This window comes from Triturus cristatus, chromosome 7, assembly GCF_964204655.1.
Source record: "Triturus cristatus chromosome 7, aTriCri1.1, whole genome shotgun sequence".
Lineage (NCBI taxonomy): Eukaryota > Metazoa > Chordata > Amphibia > Caudata > Salamandridae > Triturus > Triturus cristatus.
Window position 1 is genome coordinate 260740381 of NC_140590.1, and position 19056 is coordinate 260759436.

General features: G+C 46.7%; 1 protein-coding gene across 5 annotated transcripts in view; it reads left to right on the forward strand.

Annotated features, from left to right (window-relative positions):
• The window catches only part of SCAF1 (SR-related CTD associated factor 1), a 301034-nt gene that overhangs the window by 212414 nt on the left and 69564 nt on the right, over nt 1–19056 (forward strand). For all 5 annotated transcript variants that reach the window (XM_085616151.1, XM_085616152.1, XM_085616154.1 and 2 more), the window contains 2 exons: nt 10348–10430; nt 12630–12947. In XM_085616151.1, the coding sequence (XP_085472277.1) occupies nt 10348–10430; nt 12630–12947 (401 nt within the window). The remainder of the gene's footprint in view (nt 1–10347; nt 10431–12629; nt 12948–19056) is intronic.

Here is a 19056-nt window from a genome sequence, read left to right on the forward strand (position 1 = left end):
TCCATCCGCTGTGCCCTAGATGCAGCTGACACCGCCTCTAGGGCAATTAACACCAGCGTCCTCCATCGCCATGCCTGGCTACGGATTTCAGGTTTCAAACCTGAGGTGCAAGCTTCCATCCTGAACCACCCCTTTGACCAGGAACATCTGTTCGGCCCAAAAGTGGATGAGGCCCTAGAAAAAATGAAGAAAGACACAGATACGGCGAAGTCTATGGGGGCCTTCCAATCGCACCCTCCCAGGCGCTCCTTTCGCCGCTCTTCCTTTCGAAGCAGATCCAGAGGCTACTCCTCCGACACCGCTTCCACTTCCTATAAAGCCCCTACCCAATCCACCTTTACAAGGGGTTACCAAAGAGGTGGCTACAGGGGCAACAGTAATAATGGCAGATGCAAGACAAACACCTCCCGCTGTGCCTCCACCCCTACCCAATGACTTCCCTCCACTCCCCCCAGACCATCCCACTCCGGTCGGGGCAGAGTCCACAATTTCCTTCCTGTCTGGACTACCATCACCTCAGACAAATGGGTAACCCAAATAATTTGGTAAGGCTACTGCCTCGAACTAACATGTACCCCCCCAAACAACGCCCAATGTCACAGGAACATTAAACATTACTAAAGCAGGAGGTAATCTCCCTCCTACATAAGGGTGCGATAGAACTAGTTCCTACCAACCATCAAAATATGGGAGTTTACTCCCTATATTTTCTCGACACTCAAAGGCCCATCCTAGACCTCAGACCCCTAAATCACTATATACACTCAGACCATTTCCACATGGTCACACTCCAGCAGGTACTTCCACTGCTCTCCCAAAACGACTTCCTGGCCACTTTAGACCTCAAAGATGCCTATTTCCACATTCCTGTTCACAACGCTCACAGGAAGTTTCTCATATTTGTAGTGGACGGCCAACACTATCAATTCAAAGTGCTCCCCTTTGGAGTCACCACAGCACCACGGGTGTTTACCAAGTGCCTAGCGGTAGTGGCAGCACACCTCCGACGGCAACACATTCATGTCTTCCCATACCTAGACGACTGGCTCATAAAAGCCAGCTTATACAACCAGTGTGTACAACACACCCACGCCACTATCCAATTACTTCACGACCTGGGCTTCACAATAAATCACATGAAGTCCCATCTGCAACCATCCCATGTAAAGCTATACCTCGGTGCCACCATAGACACCACAAAAGCGCTAGCCTACCCCAGTCCGGCCAGGATAGCAAGCATTCAGGCTCTCCGTGCCAAATTTCAGCCTGAACACTCTTCCAGCTCAAGTGTTCATGCAACTTATAGGAATGATGGCCTCTTACGTATTCATAGTACCTCACGCAAGACTCCAGATGCGTCCTCTCCAAGAGTGCTTAGCGTGTCAATGGAATCGGGCCCAGGGTCAATTGACAGATCTGGTGTTGGTAGACGGTCTGGCCCATCGCTCTCTGCAGTGGTGGACCACCACAGACCTTTCCAAAGGGAGACCGTTCCCAGACCCGGTTCCTCAGATAGTATTAACAGCGGACGCATCGCTCTCCGGCTGGGGAGCTCACCTACTACATCACGCCATGCAGGGCAGGTGGACACCTCAACAAAAGTTACTCCACATAAACTATCTGGAGTTACTAGCCATATTCTAAGCACTAAAAGCTTTTCAAACTCACGTCTCAGGCAAGGCCGTCTTAGTCCGCACCGACAACATGACAACCATGTACTATATACAGGAACAAGGCGGCACACACTCTCCGCAGCTCTCTCAGCTAGCACAGAGCATATGGAGATGGGCCATACCCCAAAAAATCTTTCTCCTAGCCCAACATGTCCCAGGAGTCCAAAACACTATGGCAGATCTGCTCAGCAGACAAACACAGCAAATCCACGAGTGGGAACTCCATCCACAAGTTATTCACCCGTACTTTCAAATGTGGGGGCATCCACAAATAGACCTCTTCGCCACCCACGAAAACACCAAATGCTCAAGCTTCGCCACCAGATATCCACACCCATTGTCCAAAGGCAATGCGATATGGATGAACTGGTCAGGCAGATTTGCGTACGCTTTTCCGCCTCTCCCACTCATTCCATTAGTGGTGCGCAAACTATAACAGCACTCCCTCACTCTCATACTAGTAGCTCCAACTTGGGCACGACAACCGTGGTACACCACACTGCTGGAACTATCTGTAGTACGGCACCAAAAGCTACACCTCTCTCCACGCCTCTTAACCCAGAACCATGGAGAGATCAGGCACCTGGACCCAGCTCAGCTGAACCTTGCGATCTGGCTCCTGAAATCCTAGAATTCGGTTATCTAAATCTTCCCCCTGACTGCATGAACGTCATTAGAGAAGCTAGGCGACTCCACTAGAGCTTGCTACTCAGCCAAGTGTAAACGTTTTGTGGTCTATTGTCACAACAATAACTTCATTTCCCTAGATGTGTCCATTCAACACATCATAGGCTATTTACTACACCTACAAAGATGCAATCTAGCCTACACGTCTATTAGACTGCACCTTGCAGCCATAGCAGCTTATCTACAAAACAGGCAACATCTATCACTCTTTAGAGTACCTGCCATAAATGCCTTCATGGAAGGCCTCAAAAGAATATAGGAGTGAACGCACCTCTCAGGGATCCATGGGACGCCTATGACTTAGGGGATACAGATCCAGACATTTATCCTGCATGCCCATACCTACCAGATGATGCTTCAGATTATCAGGACTTAACAGCCAGAGCTGCAACATACCACCAGGTGCCTTTACTTAAAGACCCTATAGAGGATGACTTCCTCTTAGAGACTCTCACTAGTGCTCAACAAGGGTCTGAATATTTACCTGTGCTCAAAAGAGAGCTGTGTCATGCTGATAAGATTTTTAAAGACCCTGTAAAGGCACATATGATCGCACCACGGGTCGGCAAAAAATATAAGGCAGCACCATCTGACCCTATAGAGGACAGTTAACACCAGAGTCCTTGGTGGTAGCCATTGCAAGGCAAAGAGCTAACCCCCAAACAAGTGGGAACGCACCTCCCCAAGACAGGGAGTCAAAACTTATTGACTCCTCTGGAAAGCAGGTTGCAACCCAGTTAGCTAATCATTGGCAGATTTCCAACACTCAAGCCCTTTTAGCGCTCTATGACAGGGCCCACTGGGATGAAATGGAGGAGCTCCTCCGATATCTCCCAGAGGAACACCAAAAAAGGGGTTTATGAATTAGTCCATGAGGGGAAGGTAATTACTTAGAACTCCATCAGATGTGCACTACATTCTTCTGACACTGCTGCTATCAATACTACCCTTCTCCTGCGAAGGCACACTTGGCTTCAGGTCTCAGGTTTTAAAACTGAAGTTCAGAAGGCAATACTTAATCATCCATCAAGTAGATATGGTTCTTGAGAAAATGATAAATTACACTGTGGTGGCTAAATCTTCGGGGCCCTTAAAACTCCCACCTATTGTGGGTCTTTTCGTCTCCCCACTTTCAAACAAGGTGCCAGATCTGCTTCTACAGACACTACAGGTCCTCCTGCAAAAAACCAAGGACCGTCATCCATCTCTAAAAGCTTCTCCAAAGGTACTTATAAGAGGTAATAATTTCAAAGGCAGCGGTCGCTGATATTCTACCCGTACCATAAAAACAAACACTAAACAATGACTTGCTCAACATTTCTCCCTGGACATCTAACACCTGTTGCGGACGTCTTCAGAATTTTTACACAGCATGGAAATCCATCACAACAGATCAATGAGTGTTGGACATTATCCAACATGGTTACTCTCTGGAGCTCATTACCACTCCTCCAAATATTCTACTCTCAAGTATAAACTGTCCATAGAACACCAAGCTCTCCTCAAACAAGAGATATCCGCTATCTTACTCAAAGGAGCTATAGAGCCAGTCCCTCTTCAATATCCAGGAACTGGAGTATATTCACTATTCTTTCTCATTCCCAAAAAGGACAGGTCACTTCAACCCATTCTGCTCCTCAGGCCCCTACATCACTACATCCTATAGGAACATTGTCACATGGTCACCCTTCAAGGAGTAATACCATTGCTGCAAAAGTGCAACTTCATGTCTGCATTAGACCTAAAGGACGACTGCTTTCTTATACCCATCCATCCCTCACAACGCAAATACCTTTAGTATGTCTTCCAAGGAAAACACGATCAGATCAAATTTCTTCACTTTGGAATCCCCACCGCCCCACAGGTATTCACAAAATGCCTAGCCGTGGTGGCAGCAAATCTGTGCACGAAAACTATTCATGTATTGCCTTACTTAGATGATTGGCTTATAAAGGCAAACGGCTCCCAGGTTTACAAAACATTCTAACTCTAGCCCAACAGTTTCAAACTGGGCTTCAAGTCACTGTCAGGACTCTCATGCCCCTTCTAGGCATGATGACATCCTGCATCGCAATAGTCCCACATGTCTGTTTACATATGAGACAGCTGCAAGAATGTCCCTCACGTCAATGGACTGTCACAAGGTCAGCTACACCATCTAGTGTTCATAAACCGCCACACACATCACTCAGCAGTAGTGGAATTTACAAAACCTATCCAAGGGGCATCCGTTTCCCAGTTCCCAAAGCCATTCTCACAGCGGATGCTTCACTAAAGGTTTGGGTAGCTCACCTTCAAAATTGTACTATTCAGCGGGGTATGGTACCCCAAATACTAGGGTCTTCATATCAATTTCCTACAGCTTCAAGCTGTTCATGTAGCATTTAAAGCGTTTCGGCCTCACCTCATAGACAAGACTGTCCTCATATGGATGTATAATGACAAACATGTACTATCCACAGAAACAAGGGAGACTCATTCTCTGCAATGACCGTGCCTAGCCCAGACCATTTGGTGCTTAGCAATACATCACTTATCTCCCAGCACTACACGTTCCAGGGATAAGCAATCAAGTTGCAGACCTCCTCAGCAGGACACAGCAACAAGTCCACAAATAGGAACTCCACCCCAAAGTTCTCCGACCAAACTTTCAGAAATGGGTGTTTACACAAATAGACTTGTTCGGAACCCCAAAAAAATGCAAAATGGCCAAACTGTGGGTACAGGTTCCCACATTCACTATCCAAGGGCAACGCTGTATGGATGAACTGGTCAGGAATATTTACCTACGCTTTTCCACCCTTCCCACTCCTATATGTGGTCAGAAGGCTTACGCAGACCTCCCTCACTCTAGTTCTCATAGATTCAACCTGGACTCGTCAACCATGGCTCACCACAGTACTGGAACTCTCACAAGTTTCCCACAAGAAACTTCGCCTCAACCCGGACCTTTTCACACAGAACCATGGAGAAATCACTCATCCTAACCCCAAGAAAATGAAACTTGCCATATGGCTCCTGAAGTCGTTTAATTTGGATATCTAAACTTACCAAAACAATGTATGGATATTTTTAACCCCTTCGCTGCTGCGGACATTCCGCTGCAGCGCTGGGGGGGGCAGGGGGGCAGCGCGGCGGGCCTGTGCTCATGACGGAGCCGCTCCGTCATGAGCCACAGTTGAGCTGTGCTCATGACGGAACGGTTCCGTCATGACTCCGCCCATTTGCGTTGTCGCCCCGCACAGGCGGGGAAACAGCGCCGCGCAGGCGGAGCGGCCGCCGACAGGATTGTCATGACGGAACCGTTCCGTCATGAGCACACGGCAACCGTGGCTCATGACGGAACTGTTCCGTCATGAGCAGGGAAGGGGTTAAAGAAGCTTGTAAGCCTACAACTACAAAATGCTAAGCTGCCAAATGGAAAAGATTTGTTTTATATTGCCATCCATAAAAAACTAAACTCTTTAGATGCACAGGTACAAACAATTATTTGTGATCTGTTACATCTTCAAACCTCAGGTGTAGCCTGTAGGAAGGTGGATATCTGACTATGGTTACCCCCAACTTTTTGCCAAGTGTTTAGCTGGTTTTTCGACTTAGTTGGCCTGAGATCCTGCCATTCAGGGTCTCAGGCTGTCTGCTCTCTCTTTAAAATGGACTCCATGTACCCTAGGTACATACCCAATTGGTAAGGATCACCTTATTGGACCCTGTACAGTGTACCCTAGGTAACCAGGGCATAGGTGTACCCTAGGCCTACCAGGGGCTGCAGCATGTGTTATGCCACCCCTGGCCTGGCCTTCCATTATGACACAACTGGCTGATCACTCAGCTGGGGCAAGGTCGTGTAATCACACCTTGCTTAGGTGTAGTATTCCTATACCTACCTTATATATAGACACATGTGTACCTATCAGCCACTCCTTTGGCAGGCCTTAACAATCCTGGAGGCAGAGTGCTTGGTAACATGTGAGATGGTGCTCTAGCATGAGCTGAGCCTGTCTGCAGCTTTCGGAACCATGTCCTTATAGCTGTTCTATGATATAGCCTACCATATACTCTTAAAGTACCTTATAATCTTAAACGGTTATGGTAACTATGGTTGGGCTTTATCAAAACATGTCGTGTTAGGTGTCTAACACTTTGGAATAATACCCCCATACCATTTCTGGTGATGAGGATATTATTCCTCCCTTCTAGAGGGAGAGACATGTTAAAATCCTACTTTGCTGTTAACTCTCACCAAAGCCTCAGCATCACAAAATGGATGCTGCTGCCACAGACACGAGTCTGACCTTCTGCAGCCGGGAGCCCTCCCAGCCAAGGAGGCCTGGACACTAGGTTTCCTGCTTGGGGAGGTGCTAGTACCTCCCCAGACAGACTTTAGTGTATTGGGGCAGGGAGGGCTGAAAGGAATGAGACATGCCTGGGGCACACAAGGTGCTGCATGCATAGTCCAGTTCAAACCGGTGCTGGGGCACTCCAGCACCAGCGCGAAACTGGACAAAGGAAAGGTGTAATGATGAAATCCGGAGTCAGGTAAGGATATAATAATAAAAGTTTAATCCGGTAAAGCCCTGACACCAAGAGGCGTCTGACACTCTAACTGGCAGCACTCAACTGTCGCTCCAACCGTCACCCTCGCCCAAGGTTCCATAATAGAACGGGTAAACGTCATGGAACCTTGGGCGAAGGCTCGAGGCAGGAGGCAGCGCGAGGCAAGTCGCGAGGACAGAAGTAAGTAAACACAACAAAAGGGGGTGTAGCCACTCCCCTTCCTGGTCCCACCCATAGGAGGGACCTTACAGGTAGCCCAGCCCACTAGCCCAGTATATTAGTAGCTAGCTGAGCCCTGCTAAATTAGATTAACCTGAATCTGCAACTTGAACAAACTCTGGACCTTCGACATTCGACCTCAGGAAAAAGACTGAAGAAATCTCCCTTGTGGCCAAGGAGTGACCACCCTGGGCAACCAGGCACCATCCAGCGACCACTGCTTGCTTTGCGACTGAATCCTACGAGGGACGACTGCAGAGACTGACCAGCGCCGAGACTTCCAGACACCTCTGAACCAGATCCACATCTCCAGCGAAGCTGAGACCCGTGGAGGCGACGAGGGACGTGGGACCGGCGACTTGGGAAAAGTGGCTAGTACCTGACTAGCGCGACTTCCGAGGCTCCCTCAAGGCTGTGCTTGGGGAATTGAGAAGCCCCACTCCCGAGCACCATCTGCAAAGAAGACCAGCTCCCCACACTTCACGTGTTCTGCGTGGGGCCTGTGTTGTCCGGTTGCTGGCCTGTTGGCTAGTAGCCTCTGCGATGACGAACCTTTGTTTTCCACTTGCTGGTCCGGCTCCTCCAGACTGGCACCCGCTCCTCTGTGAAAGAGAAGCACCCCAGACCTTCCTGGTCTGCACCAGAAGCAAGTCCTCCATCCTACGTGGGTTCCGCTTGCCAAGGCTTGTTGGGTCCTGACTCGACTTCGACGCCGCCGACAGCAAGAGCCTTCGTGGGACAGCTCACCTCCTGGTCCTGGTCGTCCTCGACGTCTCCTGGTACCCGTGGCTGCTGCGCCAAGCTTCACCTCTTCACCGGCATCTTCACGACATCGCCTGGTTCCTTCCTGGTTCCTTCCCGGCTCCTGGCTGGTGATCTAGACTCTGTCCCTTCTGCTTGCAGGTTCCTTCCTTCTTGATCCCCACCTTGGGATCCACCGGACACTCTTCACTGACTGCCTGTCAGCAACTTTCCTTCAGGCATCCATAGAAGTCCACGACGAAACCCGACGCAAGTTCACACCTATGCACCCGCAGCCCGTGGGCTAGGTAACTTGGGTACTTCGGTGCTCACAAGGGTATTGACTATCCTAGGGTCTAGTTTCCGAGTCTCGCCTTTCTAGCTATACCAGAAGTGTCCTAAAACTGCTTATTTCTAACTGCTAGTGATTCTATCGACTTTTACGCATTACGCGTGAGTATTTCCACTCTGCACCTGAATCCCGTGGGCCTCCCACTTCCTAACTGTTGGTAGTATAGTGTAGCCCCAGCGATGGCCTAGGCCTATCCTGTGTTCGTGACAGTGGTCCTTATACCACTTACTTAGTATATGGTTTGTGTGGCCCCTAGGGCCTAACTGTATTACTTACCTGTGTGACTTAATGTATGCTTAAATAAGACTGTGTTGTACTTACCTCGAATGTCATAAAGAGTGCTGAGGGTTTGCCTAGAATAAATACCTTCGATTTTTATATATATCTGTTGTGGTGTCCTTTCATTTGGTTTTCAAGGGATTACATATGGTATAACAGCTGGCTTCACATGCCATTCAGAGTTTAGCCTAAGACTGCTCTTGTCCATGCTACCACTAGGATAGCTGGTCTATAAGGTTGACTTTACAACCAATCACCATAAGGGTTGTTTGGACTGATACAAGGTGTACACTAGAATTAGTGACATCATATATCAGGCCAATTTCTCACATAGCCTACACTTCAATACGCCTACATCTTGCTGCCATTGCAGCCTATCTACAAAACAGACATGTTTCATTGTTCAAAATACTAGTCATTAAAGCATTCATGGAGGGACTTAAGAGTAATTCCCCCTACGCTTCCACTAGCATCATGGAATCTCAACATGGAGGCTCATGGAGCCTCCATTTGAAACATATTCCTGCCAACTCCAATACTTATCTTGGAAAGTAGCTTTTTTAATAGCTATCACTTCACTCAGACGAGTCAGTGCGCTCTATGCACTAACCTTAGAAGAACCATTCTTCGAACTCAATCGAGACAAGGTAGTACTCAGAACAAACCCCACATTTCTGCCCAAGTAGTCTTTCCTTTCCATATTAATCACTCAATAGAATTATTGGTCGTCTTTCCACAACCTAATTCTGCTGCGGAAAGAGCTCTTCATACTTTAGACGGTAAAAGAGCTAAAATTATATTATATCGACAGAACTAAAACATTCAAGAAACAACACAGTTATTGGTTGCTTTCTCACCTCCTCACATTGGAAATCCCATTTAAAAAAAAAAAAAGATTTCTAGATGGATCATCAAATGCATTCAAACTTGTTATGCTAAAGCTAAAATACATTTACCTGTTTCACCTAGGGCTCACTCAACTTGTAAAATTGGAGCCTGTATAGTATTTTCAGGGAACATTCACATTGCTGACATTTGCAAAGCAGCAACATGGTACACACACACCTTGACAAAACATTATTGTGTGGATGTTTTAGCACGTCAACAATCCAGTACTGGACAAGCAGTACTACATAGTCTTTCAAACGACTGCACCACCCACAGGCCAGCCACCGCTTTGGGAGAGGGACTGTTTTACAGTCTATGAAAGCATGCGTATCTGCAACCACACATGCCAATAGCGGATTATGTTACTTACCCCGTAAACACCTGTTCTTGGCATGTAGTGCTTTAGACTCGCATGTGCCCACCCTCCTCTACGGATGCCTGTGTAGGTCACAGTTTACCGTTTTACGATGCCTTACTTCACATTACTAGCATCTCATTACTGATATTTACTCTAACTCCATGCTCACCCGCCTGCGGCAAAACAGTTTAACAATGGTGTCGATGCCCATGCACAATATCAGTGGCTCCCAGCCTCATTAGCCCAGTCTTGGGTTTTCTCTCCCAGGGCCCCTGGCACTCTTGGTCCCCCTCACCATTTACGGTCTCTCTAGGCCCCTCTCCCAGGTTGCGGTTTCTCACTGTCCTTTTAACAGAACCTGGCTCTCTCTTTTGGGTGTCTGTCTCCTTTTTCTGTGGGGCCTCCTCAGAGGGGAGAGTGCAGACATAATGCTCTATATAGTTTTTTTTTTTAGTATGATTGTTGCATCTGACTTATCTTCCATTCTTTGAAAGTGTGCTAGTCTTAAGACTTGCAAGTATATTTTGCATGAGATAGTGAAAGGATAGAGGTAAGGTTGTGGGACATTAGACTCATGCTGCTTTCTATTCTAGTGACTGCTCTGCTCTTCAAAATGGAAGAAGCAAACCTCGCCAGCAGAGCCAAGGCCCAGGAGCTTATTCAGGCCACCAACCAGGTATGACTAGGAGAGCTCCTGGAAGGGTCAAGGGAGCCAGGGGAGATTGTTCACTGGTAGCGGTTCATGAGTCTAAAAAGAGGCTACGGGTGGTGTTGAGGTTATTCTGTGTTGGTTAAAGGGAATTAATAGGATTCTCAAGTGGGCTTAAGGGACGTAATAGAAGTCTTAATGTGTTCTGTGTTCACGTGAGAGTTCTGTACAGTGGTTCATGTCCTCGCTATGGATGCTTAGGAGTATGAAAGTTGAGATTCAGACAAAGGAAATAGTACATAAGCCTCTCAGGCATGATGGCCGTGAGGTATGGAAACGTGTACAGTAAGGGAGGAGAGTAAAGGTTTCCACAGAGTTGGATGTTCATGTGAGGAGTAGAAGCTTCACTGGGAAGTTATGCATCATGCCAGAGTCTCTATACAAGTAAAAACCCATGGGGACTGAGTCATCTGTATAGTAGACTATGCAGACTTGAAAGTTATGGGGAGGGTATAAAATGTTTGAGATCCCAGTGGGCTGCAAGATGGGTCAACTACTACAATGTGTGGTGATGATTCGAGGTTCTGAGGGTGCTGGTAGATGAGTGGCACTTCAACTCTACTGTCTGTTGGGTCATATGAGGAATATTTGCGTGTAGACTACTCTGAACACTTAAAGAATGTGAATCGCTTGTAAAAGAGTAAGATTGTTTTCAAAGGAATATGGACTGGTACTGAGAAGTAGATTCTCCATTATTGGATCTTTGATATTCATAAACATTAGAATTTCTGCTCTGAATCTTGAAACCAATATAATGTTCATGTTCAACTATGATCTTCTAATGTAAACATGCCAAAAGGGAGTTCCCTTTTTTCTTTAATGAAAACCTAAGGGAATAATATGCCTTTAGTTAAAAGACCCTTTAACTGGTCCCCAAAATGAAACCAAGTAGAAATGTATAAGAATTTTGACAGTGCCTCTTTAAGATATCAGTGTTCCACTATTGCATAATTCACCAATTCTCCTTTAGCTCAGCTGGCCATTTGTTAGACCCATTTTACAGTAGCAAAGTGTTTTTAAGGTCTGTTCACCAGCTTCACATAAATCAGTTTAGCCATTAAATGTATCCCTATTTCTGAATCTAGCAAGCTGTTTTTCCTAACTTTTCCCCAGATGAAGGCTGCTGTTCCACTGCCATTTTCAGACACTACTCATTCAATCTGCAGTGTGTCTCCTGTGGTTGAAATACATTTTAGTACAAACTCAATTTGTCTGCTTTGCCTTATAAATTCTCACATAATAGACAAGTGTGACACATTTTGAGATGCTATGGAAAGGCTGAGACAGAAGGAGCTCATCTGACTACAAGCTGGAACTTCTGAGGAAAAGGAAGGAAAATCGGAAATCCATGAAATTATTCCTATTCCTCGACTCTTAGAAATCTACCCAGACACACTGCATGCCCCCCTGAGAAACTGCAGCATCAACATTGTCTGCCCCGTTTTGATACATTCACTAATTAAAACCTTGCTGGCAATATATCTCTTGATATAATGGTTGGCTTAAGTGTCACTGAGCCTAAACCATTAGAATGAGAACATCATCTTTCTAGTGTTTTGAGAGCTGAGAGAAAAAGAAGTGGAGCAGTAGAAGGAACTATAGCAGAGGCACCAGATGCCCTCACTTTGTATCCATGGGAGGAAGGCCTTCTCTTGGTCCCTCAATAGTAGGAGCCACAACAGATCATGTTACCTCCACTGCTGCCACCATGCCCACCGCAGTCTTCGAGACCATTCGCCCACCCTAAAGAGTAGAGTTGCTCAGTAAAACGCCAGTCAAATAAAGTGTTCCCACATATAGATAGAGATATTTTAATATTTATTAAATGAATAGAAGATATGCATGATGGAGATAAGGATAATAAATAAGTAGCTTTTCTTTATGGGCTTATACAGTGCCAAAAGAAGGGGTTGCATGCTCAAACATGTATAGACTAAAGAAAGATGTCACAATCCGAAACCAACGCTGGAACTATATTTAATGGGTTCATGTTCCTGAACTGATCTCAAGGACTGCTAGAAGTGTTTGATAGGCAGAGATGTTGAGAAAGAAGATAGTTGTTTCAAGTCATGGTTGTAAAAAAGTGGACAGTGAGCCCAATACATTTTAAGCAAATTCACACACCAATGAATGTCGCAGCCCTTTTAACTGTATTTTTTGTCTCAGATCCTCAGCCAGGGAAAGCCCTCTACCTCCATGTTGGTGCAGCCACCTCCACCACCACCGCCTCCTCCACATGTGCCCGTAAGCCACACGGCACCCTCGCACATGGTTCATAGTGGTCTGTCTCTGGGTGGATTTGCCTACAGTCCTCCTTCGCCTCCCTCTCCGCCATCGCCGCCTTCTCCTCCAGCACATGCCAGTCTCATTGGCCCAACCTCCACAAGCAACTCCTCCAGTCTCTTCTTCAATGCCTCATCCAGCAGTGAGACGGGGAAACGTGAAGGCAGTATCAGCTCCGATGGGCCTGGAGAGACTGACAAGGTAAGCACTATAAAGCATGAAATGTTTGGTAGAATGGACCGTTGAGAAAGAAACCAGCCAAGGGGATGAGCAGCAGTGCCCACAGAGTTGTACCTGCTTAGGCTACAGGGAGTTGGGTAGCAGAGTCAGAGGGTCGGATGCAAGGACGTAAAATGGGAAGATGGGCAGCAGGGCTTTAGGATTAGGATTTGTGGCTAGCCTTGTAGTGAAACTGCCCAAGTAGTCTTATGTTTCATTAAAGCTGCAGTCCATGCTGTGCTTCTCTGTATTTCCATTCACAGATGTGAAGTACAGTAGCCTATTTATGTTGAGCAGATTTCTTTGTGGTTTCAGTTCAAAAAGGGGTTTATTAGTGACAAAAATTAATAAGATGGTGTATTTCCAATCCTTTCACTTAGCTGTCTTGCACAGGTTCGTCATATAATGATGTGCATCTCCAAAGTGAATTTTCTTGCTTGTCTGGTGTATTGACCTGGGTAGTGTTAGTTGTCCCTACTTTAATCATTAAGTGTAGGACGCTGGCTCTGTATGTACTATACCAAAGTGAGGTATAGTGTGCACAGAGTCCAGTGGAACCCCAAAGGTAGGCAAAAGTAAAATTAGATAGAACCTTACTCTCTATTTGTGGCAGTGTGGTCGAGCAGCAAGGCAGTATCAGAGGACAGTGTTAAGCATTTGTTGAACACACTCAGTCAGCAAATGAATTCACACACTCTTTTAGTTATTTTATTTTCTAGAACCAAGCAAGCTTGGCACAGGTAAGCAATAAGTATTTTACAGTAGTAATGCATTTGCAATACAGTTTGAATGATAATTGTACATGCACTTTGATTTGGTTTACAGTATGGATGCAGAGAAATGCAATACTTAGTAAATGCAGTACATAGACTTGAATAGACTTTTTAGTAAAATAGCAGGTAAGTTACTTTTGAAATTACTTTTCTTACACAGTGTGGTATTCCTGGATACTACACTGGGACATCTCCTGCAAACAGGTAAGTAAAATCGTTTTTGTTAATCGGTACAATTTTGAAGAATTTCTTTAGGTTTTCAAACTCCACAATTCAAAACTTTTCCAAGAAAAACAGTCCATGTTATCCTATGGAGGAAAATATGGCTATCGGTTTTGAGATAAGTATTTGGTAGTGGGAGTTGAGGTTCTGGGGGTAGACTATGGGATGCCCCATGGTCAGTGATGCACTCTTGTTACACCCTCAGCTGCACTAGGACGGCCGGGTGCAGAGTGTTGATGCCCAATGTTATCCAATGGGCAATGGGGATAGGGGGCATCCGGTTGGTGGCTGCTGATGAGCAGGCCACTTGACTGTGGGAGTCCTGGAGGGGTCAACCCACGTGGACTTGGACTCTGGAGCGCTGGGGGACCTCGCTTGGACCGGTGGGCCACTCTAACTCGGCCGTAGGCGACGGGTGCAGTCGTAGTTCCAGGCGTCTGGTTTCTTTGTCCTCAGCAGGCTCAGAGTCTGTTTTCGGAGTTGCTTTTGAACAGGACTGCTGTTCCCAGGATATCCGGTCTTTGTTGAAGGCAGTCAGTCCTCCCCGGGGTTATGGAGGTCGTTGGCTACAGGAAAAGGCTATTTTTGGGGCAGGACCTCCGGAAACGGCAGATGGGCCGATAGGGCTGGGGCCAAGTCAGTTGTTCTCTGGAGTCTCCTCTGCTGGGCGTCTTCTTTCGTCATTTTTCTTCTTAGATTGCGGGAATCTCCTTCTTGGTTCAGGGCTGCCCCCTAAATACTGTATTTAGGGGGCGTTTTAGGGGTCTCGTGGTCAGTAGCCAATGGGCTACTGACCTTAGGGTGACTACACCCTTGGTGTGCTCACTCCACGTGGGGGAGTGAGCACAATCCCTAATCCTGATTGGGGAGTGCCTGTCATCTGCAAGATGGCGGGCACTGAAGAGGGGGCTTCAACTCGCCTTCCCACCCCTACCCCCCACCCCCCACCCCTCCGGAGGGGTGGAGTTTGCAGAGGTGGGCACACCTTCTGGGCTGGCTAGTTTTTTCCGCCTGTCTTCCCGCCGAAAAGGAGGGGAAACAGGAAGGGGGCCTGCTCCTAATAGCAGGAGAGGCTGGGGGTCTCATTACAATCGCTGCCAGGCCTTTGAAGTGCCCCTGCTCCAGATGGCTCTTTCTGTCCTGGGAGAGGTGTGAACACCTCTGCCCAGGAAAGGCTTTGTTTCTAGGCTCAGGGAGCGAAGGCTGACACCCTAGTGGTCCAGAAACATGTCTCGTGTTGGCAGGGTGGTGTCTACCCGTCAGGGAACCCACCAGAGGCTGGTCGTTTTTCAGGGGGCATCGCTAAGATGCCCCCTGTGTGCATTTTTCATTAAATCCCACCCAGGCATCAGTGTGGGTTTAATGTGCTGAGAAGTTTAATACCAAACTTCTCAGTTTTCGGTGTAGCCATTTTGTTGCTGTGGAGTTCGTAATGACAGACTCCCAACACCTTATACTCTTAATGGCAGCACTGCACTTACAATGTCTAGGAATGGACTTTGACACTGTGGGGGTTCAGGGCTCATGCACCTGTACCCTCACCACTGGTATAGTGCACCCAGCTAGAGGGGTGACTGATCTATGCCAGGGCAGTGGGTTGTAGGCGTGGCACACAGGGATGTGTGCCATGTCGACTCTTCACTTTGTTCTGCACCAAAACACGCAGCCTGCAATGGCAGTGTGTGAGTGTAATGGTACAGGGCCTCTAAGGGTGGCACAATAAGTGCTGCAGCCCTTAGAGGTCTTCTTTAGTCACAGTGCCCTGGGTACCTGTGGTACCATTTACCTAGGGCTGACCTGTGGCCAGAGATGCCAATTGGGTTTTGTTTTCAATGCAGTTTTAGGGAAAGAACGTAGGCCCTGGGTACCTGATTGGCAGGATCCCAGGGCACACTCAGTCAAAGCACATCAGCAGTTCAGCAAAAAGTGGGGCAACCATGCAGAAAGAGGGCACTTTCTCACATATATTGCCTTTGAACTGATGCATAATTATTCGCAGCGTCTCCTGATGTCTGAAGACTGTCTTCCTCATCACGATTACGTTATGCTTGTTGCATGAGTCAACTTTAGGCCCTTTCAGTGCAACTGCCTTTTCGTGCTGAGGGCTCTAGCAGCATTCTTGCCAAAATTAATTCCCCAGTTTTATGTGGGGCAGTCCATCACCTTTCCTGTGTTATTTGCTCTCCCTCTCCCCTTGAAAGAGGAGTAGAGACTTCTTCGGCTGGACCCAAAACAGCTTTAAGAGTTTACGTTCATCAAACCAAGGGACATCGTGTGAACTGTCAGCTTTTCTGGGGTTCTCCTGGGCGAAGAAAGGAAAGGCTGTGCAGAAGACAACCCGGTGGAGGTAGACAGCCCTATGCGTCAAGATCGGCTAGGTCTGAGAGGCCATTTTACCAGGGTTAAGGGTGCTACCAGTACATTGGTTCTAGAATGCCTGGCCTTGACATCTTCCACGCTGCAACCTAGGGAATCACTGCATACATTCACAAAGCACTGCTATCTTAATGCCCGAGTCTGATGGGAAGGCCGCTTCCCCCTTCTCTTTGTTTGTTCAGCAGGATTTCTTGTCTGAATCTACTTCAAAGACACTAAAGCTTTTGCAGCTACTGCTTTGGTATCTAGTCTAAGGTGAGGAATCTACAATTAGAGGTATCCATCAAAATTACAAGTTACTTACCTTCGGGAGCGCTCGCTATGGTGGATGCTCACTCTGGTGGATAATTTGACTGCAGATTCTTCACCACCTTCCTACATCCCTGTTTTGTCGAGTGGCCACTTTTTAACACATAAAAAGCTCCCAAGATATAGATCAGCATACTGGCACCAACAATGATTCACGCTCTGCGTAGCCGTCCCACCACTAGATCACGGGTAATAAAAGGCACAGGGGAAAACGCAGGGACTGCAAATACAGCTGAAGGAGAGACCACGGGGTAGCAAGAGGGGAGAGGCCGAGCAACAGCGAAGGCGCAAAGTGGGCATACACCTAAAGATCAAGACACATTGAGATTGAGGGCTGCTGGGGGAGCACATTGGTGGGGAGGGTACAGTTGGGGGAGGGAAGGGATAGTAGTTTTGGGGTTGGGAAATTTAGGGGACGGGGATATTGGGGGGTGCTGAAGGGCTAGAGCTTGCTGAAGGTCGGTAACGAAAGAAAGGGAATAATGTAAACCTTATGATTGCACAATATGACACCTATGTGCGGGGGGCGGGGGACGGGGAGAGCAAATTGTATCTGTGTATGGCAGGCAACTAATGTGATGAAGAAGATGTAGAGATGTGAATGGCGAATAATAAAACATTTTATTAAAAAAAAAAAATGATTCACGCTCTGCGTCTGAGGGCACAGAAAGGTCTGACATCTGGTAATGTTCTGAAGTGAGAAATCTGTGGTTAGGGTATCTAGCGGAAAGAGCGCTACCGAAAGTAAGTAACTAGGTCATCTTGTCATTGAAAATAATTTGACATTCATTAGGTTAATGGGTGTTGAGTTAATTTAAAATAGTTTAGTGCATTGGATTTAACCAAGTGGAAGCTCATGGAGAGAGGAGAGACTAAGGGCACTGCACCTTCAGAGAGACATAACTAAAGGGAAACAAGCGGGTATTAGGAGCATGTTAAGATTTTGTGGGCTCATTTACTAGAGTAGCAGTTAGACATGTGTACTGGGAGTCCTCTCGTAAATTCCTGGTATCTATGTTATATGTTATGTTTGCACACGTACACCAGATACGTTTCTTGACGCTAAGGTAACAAGGGTGCAGATGCTGTCCAGAGATTAACCATATGCTTGTTTGAAGAGGAATGTTTTTAGGAGTTGCCTGAACCTCGCATAGTTTGGTGCGGGTCTAATGTCAATGGGAAAAGAGTTCCATGTACGGGGTGGGGCGGGAGGGGAGGTAACACTGCAAAACTTGCACCGCAGTCAGGATGTTCAGGGAGGCAGCTTTTAGGTTGTGGTTAGGGGTGTAGCTCTGAATTCTGGAGGATACAAAAGCTGGGCTTTTGTTGTGAAGAGATTTAAAGGTATAACGTGTTTTTTTGTTGCAGTAATAGTCCCCCACTCCCTCCCCCCCTTTTTGTGCCTGGTATTTGATGCAACTTTGAAGTGCACTGGATTCCTGCTAACCAGCTCCCCAGTGCTAGGGTTATTCCCCAAAACTGTCAAATTGTTTCCCCAATTGACAATACCTTTAGCACAGTTTGCAAGCCCCCTAGTAAATGGTGCTCCTGATACCTAGGGCCTGAGATATTAAAGAAAGGTCCATAAGGGGTGCAGCACGAATTATGCCACCCTAAGAGACCCCTCACAAAACACATGCAAGAAGACTGCCATGGCTGCGTGTTTTGGTGCAGAGAAAAAGTGAAAACACGACATGACACATCCCTGTGTCAAAAAAGGTAGAATGCTCACCGACATTAAATGTCCGTGTAAACATACTCAAGACTAGTATAAGGCGTGCTTCCCTGGAACGCAATCCGGCCGTGTGCGTATGTTTATCAATGGAAACACTGGAGCCTCGTCAGGTTCCACAACCCAGGGTGCACAGTGACAATTATGTATGAGCCATCCAATAAAGTTCAATGTCTTCCATTTTTCATCAATTTTATTCCGGAAGTAATCCAAAATTTCAACTTCAATCTTCACAAATGTGCCCAAAATGTATTGGGATTGTTCTCTCCACGTTGAATTATATGGAAAGCTGTACTGCTATGTGTCTTTGAGCAAAGCCTTAGTGGCATTCGTTGAACCTATGTGAAGTTTGAAAATTACATTTTGGATTACTTGAGATTACTTCTGGAATAAAATGGGTGAAAAACAGAAGACAGTGTCTGAACTTTATTGGATAGTAGAGGTTCTTTTTAGTGATAAAAGTAAATTCTGATAAAACAAATAGTTAACTGGCAAAGGTTCATTCAGTCGCAAATGTATGTCATTGTGTTGTGGAAGGCTTCCTTTGATTCTGAGGTGTTGTCAATGGGGAAAAGCAGCTGCATGTCATCAGCGTAGTTCTAAACTGTTAAGTTTTGCTTCTTTAAAGAATGTGCAAGGCGGCATATGCACAGGTTAAAAAGATGGGGTGATAGGGAGG